This window comes from Diadema antillarum, unplaced genomic scaffold, assembly GCF_040938485.1.
Source record: "Diadema antillarum isolate AM-2024a unplaced genomic scaffold, OU_Dant_1.0 scf00000170, whole genome shotgun sequence".
In the NCBI taxonomy this organism is placed as follows: domain Eukaryota; kingdom Metazoa; phylum Echinodermata; class Echinoidea; order Diadematoida; family Diadematidae; genus Diadema; species Diadema antillarum.
In genome coordinates, this window is record NW_027271059.1 from 1,115,239 (window position 1) to 1,138,778 (window position 23,540).

General features: G+C 37.9%; 1 protein-coding gene across 2 annotated transcripts in view; it reads right to left on the bottom strand.

The window, feature by feature from the left end:
• Positions 1-2,069: 2,069 nt before the first annotated feature.
• LOC139722751 (transducin-like enhancer protein 4) overlaps positions 2,070-23,540 on the bottom strand; it is an 88,099-nt gene continuing 66,628 nt past the window's right edge. The window contains exons 11-21 of one of the 2 annotated variants that reach the window (XM_071634034.1): positions 23,013-23,066; positions 22,546-22,689; positions 20,256-20,385; positions 16,122-16,219; positions 14,969-15,048; positions 12,285-12,465; positions 11,534-11,704; positions 10,849-10,994; positions 5,684-5,878; positions 4,314-4,494; positions 2,070-3,141 (exon numbers count right to left, since the gene is read on the bottom strand). In XM_071634034.1, the coding sequence (XP_071490135.1) occupies positions 3,034-3,141; positions 4,314-4,494; positions 5,684-5,878; positions 10,849-10,994; positions 11,534-11,704; positions 12,285-12,465; positions 14,969-15,048; positions 16,122-16,219; positions 20,256-20,385; positions 22,546-22,689; positions 23,013-23,066 (1,488 nt within the window). In that variant the 3' untranslated portion in view covers positions 2,070-3,033. Of the gene's footprint in view, positions 3,142-4,313; positions 4,495-5,683; positions 5,879-10,848; positions 10,995-11,533; positions 11,705-12,284; positions 12,466-14,968; positions 15,049-16,121; positions 16,241-20,255; positions 20,386-22,545; positions 22,690-23,012; positions 23,067-23,540 lie in introns of both variants that reach the window. The other variant, XM_071634033.1, reaches the window with a different exon arrangement.

The following is a 23,540-nucleotide window of genomic DNA, read 5'->3' on the forward strand; positions in this document are numbered from 1 at the left end:
GCTTGACTCATCTCTGTGTATTGAGACAGCGCCTAATGATGGCAAAGTCTTGTCACTGGCATCTACTTGATCTTTGATCCCTGATCTTTAAGTCTTATTGTCCCATCATTTCAGAATGCCTTGAACAAGATAAACTGAAGTTGTTTTGGACGGTGCAAACAAAGCATGTGACCTTTGACCTTTGATTTCTAACCAGGGTCACATATATATTCGCCGTGTTCTGCCTTGTTCGTTTATATACCAGGATTGTTTTAATTTTACCAATTAGAATTTGATTTAGAGCAAAATGATACACATTTCACATGCTGAATATTGGCCATTGATCATCACTTGCTCACTGAACAATCAAACTGAAGATTGCTCTTTTGCAAAATCCTTGTCTTGTTAAATTTTGTGACATATATTCAGGTATTGTGTTCAATTTACAATTTCATAATTTCATAATGGCTCCTGACCTTTGGCTTTTAATGACAAAAGCAACAACTTTCACTGAATCATATTTACATGAGCATACATGAAATTCATTGCTGAACCTTCAAGTCTATGTAGTTCATTGTGGTGACAAGATATGATTACAAATAATTTGATTTATGGACAACCCATAAAAACTCCTGCCATTACCATATGATCAAGGCATACAAAATCACTGAAGTGAGAAGAAACTCAAGAAGGACATAGTATTATTTGGGCCAAAGAAATTATACTGCCTCCTTTTAGATAAGATTATTGCTCCTTAGTGAATTCTTAGTTTATTTTCTGCACTTTTCCCTTAGTAGATATTTCCTATCGTTTTCATATATGCTATAAACACTGTCAAAGCCCTAAAAGATAATCTGCTATAGAAATTCTGCCTGATATTCAAACCTTTATTTGATGAGTTTTTTTACGTTGTCCTTTTGATAAATAACCTGTGTTAATATGCATCTGTGTGTTTGTATGTTCATTAATTTTACACCAATTTAATATTTTCCAGTGCTTGTTAGACAAAAAATATCAGGTTAAAAGATCTATGCAAATCATGAAAGAAATCACGATGTGTGACTTTCAACAGAGGTTTTTGTTAATATCATATATTGATGCCATTTAAAACAAGCATTACAACATGATTTCCTAAAGTGCAAGAATAAAGCTTCTTCCAAAATCTGATTCAATTCACAATACAAAGTGTAGAGACATTATTGGGGAAAGAGAAAGATAACGGCACAGTGTTGAATGGCATTCTTTACTCTTGGACAATATTAATCGCCAATACCATGAGAGCAGAGTTGAAAAGATGGGTAACAGCAGCATCTGCTTGGATTAATACACCACATACAAACAGTTGATTCAATGTTTGCTCTACTAGTAATCTGTGAGATAGCTACATTGCTCACAATGAAGATTTCTAGAGTAACTTTTGATGCTCTTGTTCTGAACAATTTCATTTTGTTTGTAGTATTTTTTATTCATTTTGATGCCAACATATATAATGTCACCATGGACCTGAAGTAGCAAGTGACCTGTTGGTCACTTAAATCTTTATTTCTCAAAAGTTCTTTTTCACAGACCAAAGAATTGTCAATTCCAAACCCTCTCCTAGAACAATGTCACTGTGATTTTGTGTTGACAGCAATTTTTCAAAGACATACACAAACACACATCACACATGCAAAAATACAATGTACGTACATATACACCCCTAAACACACACGCACTGTCATTTTGTTGCTGTCCCCCCCCCCCCCCACTTAATCCCGACAGTGAAAGTGTTATCTTATATCAAGTGCATACAAATTCTGCATAATCTCTTGCATGTGAATACCAGTAAAGGGTTGAGTACATGAAGTGCAACAACTTCCTAGTTTCTTTACACATTAATTTCTCTTGAAACACCGAGTGGTAGCCTTTTGGCTTCATCAGCAGAGAAATCGACATACATGTATCACATATATGCTCTGAATCAATTTACAATTACGAGGTAGGCAAGATACCAATACATGGAGGAAAATCAATGAAACCCAGACCTAACTTATCTGTACTTGTCCACAATGGGTAAACCACAGAAAACCCATTTAAACCATACCACTTTAACAGTAACTTAAACCAACAAGGCATCACATCATGTCAGAAATCTGCTGCCATTTCTAGAATGATTTATCTTGGACAATGAAGAGCAACAACTGTGTTCCTTTTCAGTTGGTTAATCTGAAGTGCTCTTCCATGGTCAAATTATACTGTTTGGTGCTTTTCTGAGAGTTTCAAAAGGGCATCCTTATGAAAAACAAAGTCATTAAGACTGGTGGTTAACTCAAAACAAATTCCAGAGATAGTGATGATGGAGTTTGTTTTGTTTTGTTTTTGATATTTCATTCCTGCAATCCTTTGGTAATACTCCAAGAGAAAGTGGGTTGGTCTCTGTCATGTTGCATCATGTCATTCCAAGATTTACAAATAAGCAAAGAAATGGACAACATTTTCTTCATAGTACATCTGTTTCAGGAACATCAGAAGAATTTCTGTGCGTTTTTCAAGAGTCAAAGCTTTTGATGCACATTCCATGGCCCAACCGTGGTTGATGATACTCAGCTTGACATGCCATTAACACACAAAAGGCTTCAGCATTGGCTCCCTGTCACCATACATGCTCCATACATGTTCCATAATGGCAGGGGTGGCATAAAATTTTACACGATTAATTTGGTCCAATCACATGCCAAGATACGGTCAGCTGGGGAGAGAAACAAGGAGCAAGCAAGCAAAAAAGAAAAAAAGGAAAAAAAGAAAGAAGAAGTCACAATACATTCTAAACGGGAATTGTCCTTTCTGCAGGTTCCGTGCGGTCAAGCCAGTGACTAGCACACTTCACGCCACTCAGGTGCTTGAAATCAAGCTGTTCTTTTCCTTCCAGTCAAAGTATTAGTAAGCTGCACATTTTGAACTCTGAAGTCCTCTTAGAGTGCTGGAGGATTGTCTTTCCTGCTTCTTCTCTCTCTCTCTCATCAAGGAAAAAGTTATTGTTCATCGCCAATAGGACAGAAAACACAGAGGGTGGCTTTAGTAGATGACCTCATAGACTGTTGCTTTCTTGTCACCTGAGCCTGTGACGATAAACTTATTGTCCACTGAGATATCACAACACAGCACTGATGAGGACTCTTTGGACTGAAAAGGAAAAAGGAAAACAAACAATAGCATATCTGGATCATTGTGCCTTGAATTTACTGATATCACTTCAAATACATTGTTTGGTCTACATATCCAATTCATTTACATCTAACACTGCCTATGTTTGCTTCAGGTACTGCAAATTTTTCATTCAACTATTTGACTGAATCTATAAGATATTTTGGGAACAGCATCCACATTCAAGTATGAATACTAACCCCATTACTGTAAAAGTGGATATTTTCGCGCGACTAATTTTTCGCGCTTGGCCACGTAAGAAGAGTTTTGCATGTTTTTTAATTCCGCGGAATCAAGACATCAACAACTGGGACATATGGCATGCAAAAATATTTGCGTGCTTTCATTTTCGCGCTAGCTTGCGGTTGCACGAAATGCGTGAAAATTTCAACACCGCGAAAATTTCCACTTTTACAGTAGTTGTGAGGTTTATTCTATACAAGCCATTAAAGAGACTGCATTGAGGTATTAAGTGAATATAACCACACATCCTTTCTTCTAGTGACATATTGCAATAATATTCCTCTCCATGAATGGATACATTATCAACCCAGGCAGAAACATGAGAGATTGTGATAATTGTTACTGTAAAAGTGGAAATTTTTGCGGTGTTGAAATTTTTGCGCATTTCGTGCAACCAGAAACTAGCGCAAAAATAAAAGCACGTGAATGTTTTTGCTTGCCATATGTTCCAGTCGTTAATGTTTTGATTCAGCAGAATTAACACGCGAAACTCTCCTTTTCCGGCCAAGCATGAAAAATAAGTCAAAAATATCCACTTTTACAGTATCTTCATGATACAGTCCTTCACAATATGGTTAATTCAAAAGTTAAGTAACATATGACATGTAGAATGTTCAACAAATGTTGAGTGTTACATCTTTGCTAATCTACATGAGTTATCAGTGTGACAGTAAATAACCATATGAGAAAATTCCAATACACTTTCCCTTGAGGTCCTCTTTACATTGAGATTCCTTTTTTCTTTTCTTTTTTTGAGGATTTTTGTTCATACTTTGCAAAGATATCTGTAAAAAATTAACACACAACCCTCTATCTTGGGACCTGCCTCTTCTTGGTTCGACTGCACTGCTCATAAATATCTTCCTTGATATCAAAGGAGAGAAATAAAGGACGGTCAAGGCACTAACCTGAAATATGCTGGCCCCATAGGGAGTTCTCCAGGCATTGAGCAGGTTGTCCTTGCCTGTACTGACAAACCACTTGCCACAGTGGGCAAACTTGAGGGAGAGCACACAGCTCTCATGAAGGTGGAGCTGGTACTTGTCAGGTTTGGAGTGGTGCAGCACCTCCACATTACTGCTCTCCATCCTAAACATGAAAACAACAGAGTATGAAGTAAACATAAATAGACATGTTTACAGAAACTGGGGAACATCTACAACAAAGCTCAAAGGAGAACTTTACAAAAAGGTTCATTATCTCATGGAGAAAAGAATAAACAAAATAAAAGTAAATTATTGGTGAATGACTGGAAAAGAATAAGATAACTAAGAGAACCTCAATATCAGCGATGTAATTATGTAACATAATTGTAGATGTTCCCATCATTTGCTGTACACTTCTTTTCAATGCTTTCAGTTTTACCTTGACTCTCCTGCTGCATTTTCACTTTCCTAGTCATCCCTTCTTACCCTGTAACATTCCCACACACATTTAATCAATAGCATACCATGTATTACAAGGTCTTTGAAGATAATCAAAATAATACACCAGCCAGGCAACACATAATACAAGTTTTGATGACTTTCTGGTACATAGAAACAAACCAACAACACAAAAAAGGGCTCATACATGACTCCATTTTTTTTTTTCATTGGTACAACTGAATATGCCTTTTGGAAGCAGCAATAAATCCTACTCCCACTACTATCAGTACATCAGACTTCAGGGACAGTGTCTTGATTCCAGCGAGAGACATCCATCACAAATTTTGCACCATATGATTATACAAAAGAATCTGCTTAACAGTCCATATTCTATCACATTAATAGTGCATGCTTGACAGTATATCATACACACAACAAAGGCATGATTACCCAAGGTGAACAGTTGCCAATTCATTGAGGCCAAGGATATAGTAGAGAAAATAACTTTTTAAACTTTTTCTGTATTCATAATATGATTATCTGTGCAAATATTCATGTACATGGTGTACAATCGTCCACTATTCTAAAACACAATAAATGTAAAAGTATGTTAATTAAACCAATCGCATCATCATCTTGTAATACCCTACATCAGCAAATATTGCCCTCTAATCCTGTTGAGTTCTACAGTTTGAAGGAGCTTGTGTGACTGACTTGATGGTTTATTGCCAAGATGTTTAGCATTCACAAATCTTGAAAATAAACTTTTTACTATATCAGTCCACTGAACTAAATCTGAACAATTGGTCAGAGAAATGCAATGCAGTCTGTTGTTCAAGATGCAAGCTTAAACCCAAGCACAGTGCGTACCCCCAGCCCCCGCAACACACAAAGAGATAGAAACAACTCACCCAACGGCCAGCCAGTCACCAGAAGGGCAGTAGCCAAGAGAGAAGATCTGGGAGGTAAAGTCATGCTGCTGCAGTTGTCTCCCTTCTCTCAGGTCCCAAGAACGCACTGTGTTGTCCAGGCCCCCAGTCCACAGCTTTGACCCATCTGGTGAGATGTCAATGCAGCTGGCACCATCTGTATGGCCTTGGAATTGCCTAGTGGAGAAAGACATTCACGCACAGACCATCAAACACATAGCTCGGAGATGCAGTAATTGCTTGTCCATTGATATGTAAATATCAGTCTCAGTCATGCAAATGTTTGACAATATAACTCCTCTCTTTCTGGCCTTTGTCTGCGCTGTCACTGTTCTAAATCTTGACAACATAATTGCATGAAACACTCTCTCATTCTTCCACTATGCAGCAGGGCTGGCGGAATCCATTTATGCTTTACAATCCTTCTACAACCAAACATAAGAATCAGGTTGCAAATATCTACGGATTGATATGTGTATGACAGGCCGCTGATCATTGCAAGAGATATGGGTGAAGAGATCAAAATACAGTGGATCCAAGTAAAAGAATTTAGAACTCATCTTATGTACATGGCAGAACTGTCTGCTAAAAGAGAGACTTTATGCTATTAGCCACTTTTTTGTGTGTGTAAAAGAGTTAACTTTTGCTGGAGGGCACCACACCCTACAAACATATCCAATCAAGAACCAGTCAAACACATTTTCTTTTTCTCTTTTTTTTTTCTTCAATGAACCCACGAAGAAAATCTTCTGCAGCTTCAGTTCTAGATTTGTAAAAATCATGAAATCAGCTTATTTTGCCTGTTATATCAAAGCCCTGCCTCTGGACCAAATAATCTGCAGAAAATGTATAAGAACAACTAATGAGCATGGATGATTCTGGCAAAATCTGGTTAAAATCTAGACCTGTATTTTCATGAATGTCTTGAAAATATCCTTTTCTTACTCATGCTCTCTCAAACAAGTTAAACCCCACTTGTGAAGGATATATACAGCTCATTCTGGAACCATCCATGCGAGGTGCAGTTTCCAGCATATCAAACACACTGACTGCTCTGACAGCAAAATGGGGGTGTAGTTAGTACATGACAACTGCAAAATTTGTTTCCACAAACACAGTCTATGTCTGCAAAGTATCATCCTCATGGTATGTTTTTCTGTAGCAGAAATGAATTGGTAGTATGCTGGCACATGTTACGTGGTATACCATATGAAACATTTCAAAAATTTAGAGGCTTAGAATGGCAAGCCAGTTTTTTAGAGCTTATAGATCTGCTGAGTACTACACTGCTCACTCTCGTATGATCTTAAATGCCACTCATCTATGCTAAAACATGTGTGCAACCAAGGAGGTTCTAGAGAATGGAGTCACAACCGTCTTATTTCCCTTGCTAGATGTTCGATGCCGCCGCTCAAAAATATTTGAAGCATGTGCCAAACAGGATCTGCCAGGCTGATAGGAAGACAACTGACTCATGTCTCATTGCATAATCACCAGCCACTTTCTACACGGAAGATATGTCTTTGTAATGGTAATCACTTTTCCCTATCCCTTTTTATAAAAGGTAGGTGGTACAGACACGAGGATGTGGGAATAGAAATTGCGCAAAAAATGCTGAAATAAAGATGAAAAGTACTTGACTGGGCATAACCGGGCACTAATCTTATATATCTATCAATAAAGAATTATACTTGGAAGATTATTCCATGTTAGTTTTATTTGCGGAAATTAAGTGGAAAAGTGATAAAACCGGCTTTCCAGGATGGTACAGTTGTAACATTTTCACATGATACAGCTCTGATTTACACATATTTCTGCAAAAGATTGACTTTTGTTTTACATGCTTTATCATTGAGTGAAATTTCATTTCATTTAATAAATAAATAAGCAAAATATGGCCAATATCATATTAACGTTCAAAATGAATCTTCAGATTGCTCAGCAAGACGGTGCTGTCGAATATGGATCATCAATGGCACAAATGCACCTGTGAAATTCTTTTGTACATCAATATAAATCTGACAACTGTTTGAATAATTACAGCCAGTTGGAACCTCCTTGGTGCAACCATGCAGACAGCAATAATACCGCTGAACCCAATGACGGGGGCGATGGACATGTATGTTTTTGGCTGGGTTCGACCCTCATTCAGGACATTGGACTGGCAAAAATTGACGGGTGAAATATTCTAGAGAGTGATTAATGAGAAAACTCTATAGGGCCTACACAATTATACCCTGGTGACATCTTTTAGGGAATATATTTCCATTTGGAAGATCAATCAATGCACTGCCTGAGCTAGACAGTAAAGTCATAGAGGTTAATATTGGCTTGGTAAAGGTATGCTGCCCTCTTTTGACAATGGGCATACAGTTGACAATAGTCACTATTGTCAAGAGTATGCTCACAAAACTGAACTTACAAAACCAGTATTATTTGAGTGCAGTCTTGCAATTGAGTAGTTATTCCTTAATAATGAGGAAACTACAAAGCCAAAACCTTATAAAAGAATGTAACTGTACTAATATTCTGAATATAATGACAATGTGAGCTTCAGATTTACTTATAAGTTCTATGGCAAATACTACAATATGACTTTTTTTTCTAACAGGCTAGATTGAGAATGCTGTTACTACATTTATGTGGTAAATAGACAAGCAAATAAATAGATCAGCTTAAATGGAAGCCCGATGGCTACTAGCATGTTTAATTAACACCTCTGCAGTAATATTCCTACTCCGGATTCTGTGACTTCACTATGTTCAATCCTAACACCTTATTTGAGTTTATGCCATCTTCATTTTGCTTTATGTCAGGCTTTCTTTTCTTTGCCAAATTTTGTTTCCCCCAAAAGGGTGTTATTTTGGAAATTCTTAGTGTGACATTAGCCAAGTTTCTTTGACAGTAAGCCCGGTTTATTCATAAGCAGTTCATTGTATCACTTATTTCCACACACTGCATTTATTGTTGTGGCTGATTTCCCTTGCCCTCTGACTCAAAACCCCTTTATTACACACCCACTTGTTTCAGTGGTCATAATCTCCCTCTGAACTGAAGGATCTAACCCCTGCATGAATTTCCTTTGTGAGTTATTGTGAGTTAATCCTTATTGTGAGTTGATTTGGTCATAATAATAATAATAATAATAATAATAATAATAATAATAATAATAATAATAATAATGATAATAATAATAATAATGACAATAATAATAATAACGATAATGATAACAACAGTAATAATATCAATGATAATAATAACAACAACAATAATGATAATAATAACGATAATAATAAACATCATCATCATCACCATCATCTTCATCTTTTGTTAATAATAATATCATTATTATAAGTACAGATATTAGAGTTAAATATGAGAATACTGTAATAGTGTTAATGTACCATTTAGGACAATAACCACTTCACGCAGAAAACTTGTAATAAATTTTGGGATTCTTCCTTTCTTATCTGAGAATTGTTTCCAAGGAAATTAGCAAGTCTTGTCCACTTGTGACAGACTCACAAAGAAATAGTGTAAGAAAGTTTTTTTAAAAAATCAATAAAGAGGTGAGAGGATGTAGACAACTTGACTCCCTGTGCTACGACAGGTCCAAGACGTAAGTGCAAAAGGTTATCTAATTAAACATAAAAGCAGATTTTGTGTGAAAAAGATTTGGAGGGGCTAATGAAAAATCTTACCTATAAGATTTTACTTTTATTTCAACCACATCCCAAGATGAAATTGACCCAATCACATTGATAGGGAAGATCCCATAATTTTTCACGTAATAGAAACCTGACTCTAATTGACCAATCACATATTTTTAGGGATATGGAGATATTCTTAGGAGATATGAATAACAAATAGGATATAAAAGATCTTGTTCAAGCCCCAAAGAAGGAGTTTAGGAAAAAGTTTTGAGAGTGTTAGAGAAGAGATTTGGAAGTGCCCTACAAATTGAATTGAGTTGGAAGGAGTTCAACAGAACCAGGCATCAGCCACACTGCTGAAGACCACTTGGAAAGAACATGGAACCCCCTCCACTTCATCATGTCCTTTTCCTAACAAACTTATTGATTGTCACTGAAAACACAGCAATGATTACCCCGCAGGCAAACATTTTAAATATAAAATGACTGCCCTCCTATTGATTTCATTGGCATCCTGAATGGGAAACCCTTCAGTAATTTATACTAGAACTCTGGCCTGCATCCCTCAGAAGTGGTATGAACTCCACCAAGAAATAGAAAATAGTGCTGCCCCATCTTAAAATGTCTGAGCTCCTCATTGGACATTCATGACGGGTATGTTTTATGCCGGGTGGTCAGTGATCAAGAGTGTGGTCATGTCGGGCGGACTTCCCGCCCCCCTGCTGATGTAGATGTGCATGCATGTTTTCATATGACAACAGACCAAACAGACACTTACAGTCCCCCGAGGATGTGCCGATACACAGGATGATGATTTTATGTATTTGGCAAACTGATATTGAGCAAAGCAACTATCACAATTAGCTTAATAATCCTCATTTACATGACCTTTCCTCCTCCCGTAAGGTAAGGTTTTTGTATAGGATGGTCTCCTGGTATAGTAAAGGGATAAGTGCTACGGCCAAGTTATTATTTATGTTATATAAGTGCAATAGTACTGTGATGACAAGACCTGAATCCACTGGCCGAGCAGTCATTATTATCAAATCTGAAAGTTGATTGTATGCACTTCATCTTAGTTTTCAGGCATACGGGAAGGCAGGCCTCTGAATAAATGAGTAGTCATTCACACTTAGGTCCCACGTAAATTATGTTATTTTCCATTTTGTAACTGCCTTTACAGACTGATCTAAATTGCCTTTCATAAAGTTATTTGTTGGTGTTGTCTTTTAACAAGCCACTGACTAGTGCAGGGATTAGTTATACAGACTATTTTAACATCAACCTGACCCTGTATCTGGTCTACCCTACAGTAAATTAGGGGCATGCCGTTAGACAAGAAAAAAATATGACCCTGTATCTCGTCAACCCTAGGGTCAATTAGGGGTATGCGGTTAGACAAGAAAAAATATGTATTCTGGAAACGTGTTCGATCTTTTAACGACAACTGAGTGTGGGTATGCATGTCAACCTTCATCCCTTGAGACAGCTTACCTGACAAGTGTCTGATTGTGCAAGTCCCAGACAGCGATGTTCCCATCACTGCAGCAAGAGAAGCAGACCTTTGAATCTGGACTGATGGCCAGGGCATAGCAGGCTGGAGCACTGGATGTCAGCTCTGCTTTGATACGAGGTGTTGCCTGGACAGTGACAGAGAAAGAAAAGTTTACAGTTATTTGAAACCCACTTTTCACACACATCACAAAGGATGTTAGCTGTCCATTCATTTCACATCTTACTGTATATGCCTTATATTTACCAAGTAGAAATTTCTGTAAATCAGGACTTCCCAACAATTTCACAGGTGGTTAAATTCAGGGCCATGGAGTGGTACAGTATCATCAAACACCTTGGTCATGTACTGTGTACATGTATGCATGCATATTGCATTCATGACAGGATCAGAGTTGATATTTTTGCAAATAGCACCTGACTTGTGAAATTTCCGATAATGAAAACCCCACGAAATATATGGCGTATGCAGTAATTTCAATGTCAATCTGTGATTGCAGTGGTTTGGATATTTAATACCAGAAAATTTTCTTGTACTTTTCAGTTCTCACAACCACTTGCTCTTCATACACTACTCAGCCCCAAGAAACCCTGCTAGTAACTATTAATTACTCATAAATTACTTGCTCTCTCAAAAAAAAAAAGATATCAGGAACCCTGAACTTACAGCAGCTAGGTCCCAGATGGAGAGAGTGCTGGCTTCACCACCGACCAGCAGTGTTCTTCCATCAGGCAGCAGCTTGCAGGAGCGTATGTAGTTATCCCGGTTTAGGCAGTCCAGCTGGGAGACCGGACTCCTGTTCCCAGACTGACTGATGTCCCACACCTTCACACAACCCTGTGCCACAGAATAGAGAACACATCACTGACTTGAGAACAGAACGATAGTAAAACAACCACACCATGCAGTAGACTTTGATGCCTCTGGGTTCAAGAGAATCTTCTCCTTGATGATGTGAAATGCTTTGCATGTGATAAATGACATTTTTTAAAGGGGAAAGGGACAGACATATCTGATATAATAAAATCATGGAGGGTACATCAAGCAAAATTTGTAAAAGAAAAATAAAATGAATTTAAATTATTCAATTTGCAGATGTGCCAAAGATCCATGCAAAATGTGTGAAAAAAAAAACAAACTTTGCTACAGGCATATACCTGCTTGTAGAAGTAGCATCAGCAAGACTCACAAGCACTCAAGAGCACTCAAGAGCTCTTTTGCATCTACCCTAAGTGGAGATTGTGACATTTTCTGCTCCAGTCCTTTCTAAGCTTCACGTAAACTGCCTCTTTCTCTGATCTACTACCCACTCTTTCATGACAAAGTCTGAAACACAGCTGTCACTTTGTGGAAGATGTGTTGTATTCCTCTCCCTTACTCCTGCTCTACACAAACTGAAATCTTTGGACAAACTTACCTTTCCTCCAGTGTAGACGTGCCTGGTGGGGTTGCTAATAGTAACGGCACACACCACCTCACCATGGTTGAGAGTGTTAATCTGACGGGCGTGTCTTGGGATTCCCTGGCCAATCAGAGCGTCATGGGGGAATGGCACGGGCTGCATCTGGCCGTCAGCACTGACATGAAATGAATAGGCCCTGGAGTATTTGAGATGGCAAGAATGCAACAACGACAAAAATCAACAGCAAAACAACAATCACAGTAAACACCTTAACCACTTACAGAAATTGTAAATGGAAATACAGGTAGTTTAACCCTATTCTAACTGGGCTATTTGAGACCAAGTTTTTACTGGGGGGGGGGGGGGGGGGTCAATTTAACCCCCCCTTCAGATCTCGGCCGCCGATCACGCGATCGCCGCAAAATTTTGCCTGAAGATAGAGCCGGATGTCAACTACAAGATTACACGGTCATACAAAAGAAAAATTTCGATTTTCTATTTTTACTTAATTAATTATGCAAATTTACACATTAAATCATTTTTTCACCTATAACTCCATTAAAAAGACTGAATGATTGCTAAATTTTTGTGTAAGAGTTCCTCAAGACACATTGAACAATTTTCTTGTAAAAAAATAGCACAATCAAAATCAGTTTCTTTTGTTTTTTATTGTTTCGTTAATTTCTTATGTATTTCACTGTTTTTTTGACCTTTTGTTTTCTATTGTTTTTTGGCCAAAATTTTTTGCAGGCACTTTTTCAAGCTTATCTACATTAAAATTGATTAATTTCAATGGTTAAAAGTTGAAATAATCTAATTTATATCAATTTAACCAAAAAACACGATTTGCATTGGATTTGCACAAGATATCATGAATTTGAGCTGTGTTCGGGTTGACATGCATACGCAAAACATTACAGAACTTCAGAACGGTGTACCCGGACATCGCAAATTTGGTCTCAAAATATGCGGGAGACTTAAAGGAAAAAAGTCATCAAACGACGCGGCAAAATCTTTGCGCGTTGCGGAATCGCGGCGCGAAATGTCAAGGGGGGGGGTCAAATTGACCCCCCCCCCCCCCCCCAGTTAGAATAGGGTTAAACCCCTTTGTAAATTTGTCTCTGTAAGATTCTTGCTCCCTTCCCCTTTTGAAGCCAACGTGAGTCTCTCGTTCTCGACTGTCTTTAAACACTACATTTTTATTTTTATTTGGAATTATTGGCTTTCAGACCATGGAATGTTGTAAGATCTTAGTCACAATTGGTAGAATAAATAAGAAAACTTGTGCAAAACATTCACAGATTGAACTAGAAATGTCACTATGGCGACTGGTATGCCTCCGCCATAATGCATGATTCTCCTAATAGGTCTAGATAGTACATGTGGACAATGTGTGATTACATTTTCACAAAATTGGCAAAATATTAAAATGACAAGTTTGTCACAAATGTGTTGAATGTTCACCTTCCTTGACCTAGGTTTAATTGGATGAATAGGAGAGCATGTATTTGGAATTTACGAATTTTAACTTGACTTTGACCCATTCATATGTTTATGCATTGAGTAATTTCAAAGGTATGGAGAAAAAGTGCAATTTCTCTTAGTACTGAATAGTAAATTGTTACCATTTTCATCTGGCCTTTGACCCTAAAATTCATAAGATAATCACTGTCAGGCAGAACATGCATAAATATGTAGAAAATCTAAAGATAACTTGAGCCACTTCCGAGATATGGAGGAAAAACTTAGTTCAGCACTTTCACTTGATCTTTGACCTTTTGACCTTTGAGGCAAAAACTAAAGAAAAAAAAAACTTTCCAGAGAATCTCTATTAGGTTATACATGCATACACCAAGTGTAAAAAAAAAAAAAAAAAAATCCTGCTGGCATTGCATAAACATGAGGGAAATAGTAAAATTTTGAAGTGTTGCCCTTGACCTTTGACCCCTAACCTTTGACCCCATGAACCCTAAATTCTCTAGATAATCACTGCCAGTCAGTACATGTATATATACTATGTTCCATGAAGATACCTTGAACAATTTCCAAGTATACAGAAAAAAGGTGAAGTTTTAATATTTTTACTTGACCTTTCGACCTTTGACCTTTGACCTCACGACCCAAACTTCACCAGAGAATCTAAATCAGGTAATACATGTATACACTAAGTTTCAAGAAAATATCTTCAGGCATTGCATAGATATGATGGAAATATTGAAATTTTATGTATTTGACCTTGACCTTTTGACCTTTGACCTTGAGCATGTGCACCCAACAAATGATAGGCACAACTTCACCCCCTAATACACATACATGTCAAGTTTCATCAGGATACCTCAAAAGGTTTTGATAGTTACCCTGTCCACAAAATTCATTACGGACGGACGGAAGGACAGACGGAAGGACGGACGGACGGACGGACGGACAACCTGAAAGCATAATGCCTCCGGCACCACTTCGTGGCGGAGGCATACAAATATTCATATATTCATATTCATCACATAGGTGCGTGTCAAGAAGAGATAATCATCACCTCCACCTCCACCCCCCCCCCCCCCCCGAGTCAGCAGCGAACTTGTGACACGTATTGCACAATCATGCTCATGAAGGTGTAATCACATGACACAGATGGCTTAGTATAATATCAGCATTTGATGAGAGACTTTTAAGTCTTCCCAACAGGTAATCTGATTACTCACGGTTTGCCACCGGGTATGCCTGGAATGGAGGAGATTCTTGTGTGGGCATGAGGGTCAAAGGGCACTGGTCCTGCGTTAAACTGCAAAGTAAAATCAAACCATTATATCAATAAAATTGCTTCCACAGCCATCAAAACTAGGCTGGATATCTTGTATGGACAATGCAGTAGTTAAACTACACTCCTCGTTTTACATGATACCATAAAGGATATTTCTGGACCAACAATATCTCGATTTCAAAAATTGAAAAACAGTTTACATGCAGACTGAAAATAAGAAAGTTATGGAATGTTAAAGATGCTTTTTCTTTTTTTGCAACAAAACAGCTCTAGAACAGTTGATATAAATATGCAAATGAGCTGACGATGTCATTACCTCACAGTTTTTTATTGACCATGTACCAATGAAAAAAAAAATGATAGAAATTCATTTTGTTGCTAGAAAGTGTAAAACGAAATAATGATCAATCAGATAAATTATGATTTGTGACGGGGGTTCAAATAAGTTTTAAAAAAATGAAAATTTCAAGATTTTGTGTACAAACTATATGGCAAGTTGCGAGGCGATGACATCATCAACTCACTTACGCATGTATTCATATTGACTTTTCATGAAAACTCTTTCGAAAAGAAGCGAAGTAATTAATTCACTTTCCTCATTTTTATCAAATTTTCATCAAATTTTCATTGTGGACTTATAAAACTTTCCTCTTTCATTTCATCTGGTCCGGAATTGTCCTTAAAGCTGACTCCTCAATTTTCACTCACCTGTACGTTAAATCAGGAAGCCGTAAACTGTTTACACCTGTCATTACCGTTTATGAAATACATATATTTGTGCTTCATGTCGACAACAACTTGAAATGCTGGTCCATACAGGATTTAGTGAATTCACACAATATTGTCAGTCTCATTGCAAATCAAAGTGCAAGTTTGAGATATAGTTCAGTAAATATTTTGATACTTAAAGAAAAACTTTTGATGATTACTCCATTAAGTTCATGGCTTAGGTATGATGCAGATGGCTAACTATCTCTTACCATAAAAGAAAAACTTTTGATGATTACTCCATTAAGTTCATGGCTTAGGTATGATGCAGATGGCTAACTATCTCTTACCATATGACTCTTTTTTACTAGTGCCCTTCTACTCACTATTGGGTGTCTGTAAGGACCCAGAGCTCCTGGAGAGATGTTATTGTGCATCCCTGGAGGCATGTACGGGTTGTTGAGCTCATGGTTCATGCCCTGGCCTGGTAGAAAAGGATAGGATCCTGTGTGGTGTAGGGCACATACATCACAGCAAGTGTGACGAAAGCGGGTTGCCGAACTTTCGCATACTTGAGTGTTAGTAGACTAAAGTTCAAGAGCTTTAGTATACCGATGTGCCCCAATGGTTAAAGACACTGTTCAACATTGTTTTGGCTCACTTTAAGAAAAAAATCTTACTTAGCTGACTGAGCTGTATGGTAATATTCTAATGGAAGAAAAATACTCCAGCATACAAAAGTTTTGAGAATTACACTGTTACCAGTTATGAAAAAAGTAACACCTGCATTAATAAGTTAAAAACCAAATATTTTATTCTAACACTTTTGTTCTTGGGAAATGTTGAGCTGTCACAGACAGACATTCACTTTCTTACAGAACAGAACGTTTACCCTTAACCCTAAGTTTTCATAGCTTCACATACACACAATATCAGAGACTCTGGCTGCATGTAGGGCCATTTAGCTCAGATTTTCAGATTGGGAAACAATGTCAAACAGTGCCTTTTGAACTTCACAAATTATGTACATTAGTACAACATTTACATGTACACACCTTTGATTCACAGAGATATGTATTAACTCTTAATGTGCCAGGCCCAAAACCCCTAACGAGCCAGAGGTTTTTACTTAATGCCAGAATGTTTCAAAACTGGACTGACAATGTAATTTAAAACTGCCATATCTTTGAAACTATCGACTGTTTTGAATTGAGTTCTACACAACAAATATCAAGAAATGGTTGTTCTTTCGTGCCATGTAGTCAGTTTGCCATAATATCTATTTGAACTTGAAATATTGCAGAAATGATTACTATCATCAAAAAATTATAGAATTTTTTGTGTAGTATGAAAAGACAGAGTCAGTCGTGGTGTTTCTTCAATAGAACGCTCCCTTGACTCTGTGAGAAAGTTTTAGAGCTGCATCTCACCTTTCAAATGACAGCAAAATTGTCTTCTAGAATTGTATGATTCCAAAGATACAAGCAGTTTATTTTGTCATAGCAATTTCTCTTTCTGCCTCAGTAATTCACTCCCAAATCTGAGTCCTTTAGTCCCAGATCCTGTATTTGAAACTATTGTAGAGTAATTGTCCCGGGCCCTGGAAAGTGTCCTTTGTCCACTTGAGAAGGAAGCACCTACTAATCCTTCTTTTGTCTATGCGGACTGCGAGCGGGCGTACTCTATTGAAATCGGCAGGCCTTTGTCAGCGAGGGATTTGTGCGCGCGCAATTCCTTGGTAACGGCGGAGATAATCCGAATACTGATTGAGTACAATACACACTAGCGGTTGCTAGGGGCAGCTTGAAGGATGAACATAACTCCTGATCGAAAGTGAAGATGCTGCCGTGATCTGACTGATAAAAGTGCACACGCCTTCCGGATTTTATTTTTCTAACGCCGTATCCAATCAAGAATGTTGATCTGATCAACCTATCGCCAGCCACTGTCCTTCCGATCACAACATCACCTTTTTCCTTCATCAGTTTAAAATAGCTGATGGATGTTAGTTCCGGACTTGAATTCAAAATTATCATTTACCTTCATTGCGCTGTGACACAGTTTTCATGAAGCAGCATCATCCGACATTTCTTTCTTTTTATTTTTTGGGATTTCCAACACTGATTTACTCCAAGGACTGAACAGCAGGATCTGAGTTTGAAGTTTTCAAGATCTGCATGCTAGCAAATAGTTTGACGTTACTTTGCATTGGTCATGCTCTTTCTCTCTCTCTCATCTCAAGTTCTACGTAATAATAATTTTGAAGGATTTGCTTGAGTTTGAACATTTTCCTCTTCACCTGCGACTCGGAGAAAATAACACATTTCTATGATAAGAGGTAGGAATAAAACGATAAGCAAAGCTCAACAAATAATGTAAATACGTAAATATACTTTAATTCTGTGTCTCACTGAGCGATGAATGTTTGGAAACCTATCAAATTTTAGGTTTCGAGCTTCCAAACAACTGAAATCAAAATCAAACAAGAAAACACATTTGCGAATTTGATATCGGCTGTCGACGAATTACTGATCAAATTCTGTTCTTCTTTATCGACTCTGTGCTGTAGGGATTGTGTCTGCATCATCGCTTGGCGATGAACGATACTGCTTCGATTTTTGTCATCATGAAATGATAAATAATTATTTATCATTTTGCATGGTTGAGTAAACAATTTCTATGATACACCAATCGACTGTCTGTGGGCCTGTTTTGTTTGTTTTGTTTTTGTTTTTGTTTTTTGCCAAAAGAAATAAGATATTACATTTTTGACGTTCGCAACGATTCTGGTCGCTAATTCGAGAGTACGTAGAGACATTTGCTGTTCCCATAGAAAAGGTTATTTACAAGCTATTTATAGCCGGCAAAATACGGCAGCACAATGACAAATTATACGGATACGGAGACATGCACAATGCGTGAAAACTACTTTTCTTCAAAATGTATAGAGAAAAGAAGAAGCAAGATAATAAGAGAGAAGGCACTCCGAAAGAGGTACAGTATGAAGACCAATTGAAGAGAAACCCTAAAAAAATGCAACGGTGGACGCAAGCACAAAAACAAATACTAGTACATGGAAAACAACATAGTTTGACTGCTTTTCACGTGCACATCGTCACATACAGAGAATCAGGCGCTATAATGTACTTTCATATCCGTGGAGTAAAAGCAATACAGCCAGTTTGTGCCAAAATCACAGAGAATACTAGGTAGGTTTATTTCCTGTCACGTTCGTAAGTTTGAGAAAAAAAAAATTGGTTTTGGGTCAAAACCAGGGTTGATCAGTAGATGTACTATTTGCATGTCGTCGCTCAAAACAACAGCTCTCTTCGCGCTTTGTGAACGCTGCCTACAATTTTGAAACTGAACTAAGCAAAATAATGTTCATCTTTTACGTTTTATATTTTGTCTGAAATTCCGAAATACTAGATTTCTACTTTGAATTTCATTTTGCTTCGAACTAGGAGAAGATGATCACGCCAAAACAAACTAGGAACCACGTGTGGTACCAAGCGGCATAGTTTACAGGTCTACTTTCCGTTCACTGCACACGTGCATAAACAAGAACAAAAGCGTTTTCTTCTTTTGTATGCTAGCGTGGGGACGATTAGTTCACCAAAACAAAAGGATGAAAGACTTCACCGACGAACGAAAGCTTACCGTCTTTGAGGGACAAAATCAAAGCAGCTTCTCGCCAGACAGCATCCAAGCAGAACAATACAAGTGGAACCGCATAGACAATACACGCAGATTCAATAGCATACACACGTGTGGTTTATCAATGGGACTTTTGATCTATACACATCTCGCAGAGGGTGCACTCGCTGCGGATTTTCCCGGCGCGAAAAAAAATACATCTAGACGAAAAATATTAACGTATTTACTCAAAATTTTCCAATGTAAGTATACTCATATTTAATAGTGGAAACGATGGTTATACTAGTCAGCTACCAGTACATATCATTGTCAGTTTCTTGGTGTAACAAATTATGGTACCACAAGAACTTAAATGATCAATGTTTTTCGCGCTCTTCTTTGTCGCTGGTCACGGCACGTCAGGACTGAGGTTGCCGTTCGGCAAGCATGGCACGTTAAGAGTTAATACAACAATGCCAACTCATGCTACTGATGATTTTGGCTCGTTATAAATAGAGAGGGTATGCAATGAAAGGGATACAGGATATTTCTTTTGGATCACACCAAATATAACAAATACGAGAAATTAGAAAAAAAAAAGACTTTTATTTTCTGTGAATCTTGCTTTAATAGCAAGTCTAGGGAGGGGAATAACCCCTCTGGGACTGTACTAGCGACATATACTAACATGACATGTGTTCCACAAATGATATGTGTTACACACAGCATATCATAACTGTAATAGGCATAAAACTAATGAAGGAGCAGCTCATCCTAAGTCCCTTTTCCATGAGAGCGCCATACAGGCACGTACATTCATGTGTCAAGGAGGGTGACAGAGGGAGTTGAAGGGGTGGGGTCTAACTATTGACACACCCACTTACCTATACTGGGAGGTACTTTGCCCACAGGAGGCTTAATACCCTGCACACTGCTGCTGGATCCTGGGGTAGCTGCCCCACTACTGGTGGGAGTCTCAGACTTTGGCGGGGCTGGAGAACTTGGTTTATCATTCTGAAAGACCATAGTAACAGCAAACATTGAAAATGATGGGCTGTACATGCCAACAACCAGCACAGTATCATGACATGGCAAGTTCTTTTGTTTACAATGACTGCCATTTTTATTGTTTTGTTTGTGTCTGTTCAGCTTACGGGAGAGAACATCTATTTTTGAGCGTCAGCTTTAAGTAGAGGACAACCATATCCAAGCCTTAACGGACACAGAACAAAGTAACCCTGCTCATCGCACACGATGTCCTGATGATACCTTGCATACACATTTACACATCGTATGCACACTTGTATCAATATGACAAGATCTGGCAATGAGAACATCAGGACTACATGTGAGATCCAAAGTGATATTCAGAGAAGAAAACAGGGCGATGACATCCACCCATTTTTGTTCTTTTAATTCCCCTTTTTCATTCGTTATTTACCGGCTTCTGCCCAAACATTTGTCTCTCTGATAAGTGATCTTTTGTTGCCTCAAAAGGCCCTGAGTAAACAGGCCCCACCTACTCCATCATACTGTGGCAAAGAGAGACGGGTCAAACAAATCCAATCGTTCAAAATAGCGTGTCACTGCACACAAAGTAATCACTAGAATTTACACAATCGACCGTCTGTTAGTATGTTGTACTGTGTTTGCTTTCCAACCAAAAAGCAAACATATTCAGATGTCTGATAGAGGAATTAAAGAGGTTGTGAATCACAGGTGTTTACCATCAGCCTCGACACCTACTTGAATTTTGAAACCATTCCCTTTGCTTATCACAAAGCATGTTTGAGTTCTATCTCCTTTTCCATCTGCAAAAAGGATCTAAGTATTGAGATTATGAGAATGATTAAGTGCCTCTGTGACATATATATTTTATGTATTCCTAAGGTAAACATGTGATAAATATCAACTGATTGCTAGAACGAATGCCAATTATAGAAGACACCTACAGTGATGTCAGCATGTTTTTTATTTTAACTTTAAACACGTACACACATGCACACACACACACAATCAGGCTAAATCCCTACACACAGGTACAATAGAGTTACAGTTCTCCAGAAGGCTGGCTTGAAACAGTTGATTGTTAATAGTTTGGGTTCTTCACCCTATAACTCCAAAGATACGTAAACTTCTGTAAACAGGCAACTGAGGAGCGCAAACAGTGTGTGTTTGCCTGTGTAAATAAAGCCTTATCACTTGACATAGAGTGAAAAAATTTATTGTATTCAAATGACGCCGCCTGAAACATGTTATCAGACACAATTTGGTATTAAGACACTTCACTGGCATTCATATTATTGAGGGTCATATATTGTCTAAGGAGGTGATAACATCTTGTTTGTTCTGAGCAATTACCTCCAGGTAATGCAGTAACTTTGGGTTGACACTACTTGATAGTACTAGGTTCATACAGTGCATATCTCCTTGATATTATGTATATTAGGGTAAATGATTACACAGGTCACACAGCTCAACTGAATACTACCCATTATGTCAGCAGTATGTGGGGTATGATGAAATATTCAATAATATACATAGTACCCTTTGCCGAACCCAATTCTAATTCATTAGTAAACATCCAAACCGAAATGTTTGAAGAGAAACCTTCATATTTCCAAGGCCCTCCTGCCTACTTGATTCCTTCATGGTGGTGAAAGTGTATCATACAACATAATTTTGGCACATTCACATCTTTTGCCAAATTGACAGCAAATACAGTAGATTCCTCAAGTAACCTAACATCACTATAAAATTATGATTTACATCAAACTCAGCTTTAGTACATATCCACTATTATGGTTTTGCTGTGATCGTAACTCTTTCTTTTCAGACTTAATTGTAACTGGTCCTGAATTCACCCTTAAATTCATAAATGCATTATGTAGCAGTATAGACCTTCTTAAAATGCAGATCAAAGGAGATGTCACAACAGTAGACACAACCTCATTTGACCTTCAGTGTATTAGCCAATCTAAGAAAAAAGAAGAAGAAGAAAGAATGGACTTTAGAGAATCCTCCTGTGGTACAATAGCACACCTCTTCGCAATCCTCCATAGTACAATGTATAGAAAAGCTACCACATTTTAACATGGCATCTGCCTTTAGGTGGGTGGCAAGATGATTGTTGAAGGGGAGATAGATGGAGGATCATCTTGACAGCATCCTTACCTCTTTTGGCTTGGATGGAGGAGAGCTTGCACTGGATGCGATGCTATTGGGTGTGCTGGACCTCTCCTTCTTCGTTCTGTGCTTGTCAGTATTGTTGTCTCTTGGTGACATTTGATTCCCATTTGGTGCTGGGGATGGTGGGTTCTGAGAAAAACAAAGGAGAGATGCCCTTGGGTGAATAGCACCAACACTGAATGCTAACACTCCAACAATCATTTGTCCTTACAGTCTGGGCTAAGTTTGTCAATAGCAAGCAATACTCCTTTAGCCTTGATAAGATCTGTTAAACATAATCCATCAAAACAATTAGAACATCCTCTGCTAACATGCATACATGTCTATTTTCACTTGATCTTCTGAAACTTACGGCAAAGGCATTTCCCAGTCTTCATGGATGACTAACGTTCAGTTCAAGAAACTTTATACAGTAATTACTAGAAAGGGGTCTTTGCTGGAAATCATCTTACCTCATTTGATACGTCCACAATCAACTGGTCGTCACTCTTCTCCCCATCACTATCCTGAATGGAAATGAGAACATGAAGTTGTTTCACATAAAGTATTCACCATTGGACATCAATGTACGTCAATGAGGTAACACAGAAACTCAACAAGTGTTTGTGGCTTTGACCATAACTGACAATATAAAGTATCTAAATTTCAAAATTTCACAATCAAATATTCACATCCAATGATTCTACAAAAGAATGCACAAATGATGGCAACCATCCCTTTTGTATCCCAGCTCAAATATGAAGAACTGATACTACAATCTCCCATCAGCTGAAACAATGCCTTCAAAAGTCTATTCCTCAAGCTACATTGAAGCATTTATGGTTTATGATCACTTAAAATGGAGCTTTCAATTCCCTGAATATAGGCAACAGGAAATGTATCCTTTTTCTTCTCTGTCACTGATTTGATAAGAAGTACATAAGCCCCAACATTTTTTAGCAAACATATTCACATGTATGACTTCTTTACACAGAGCTACA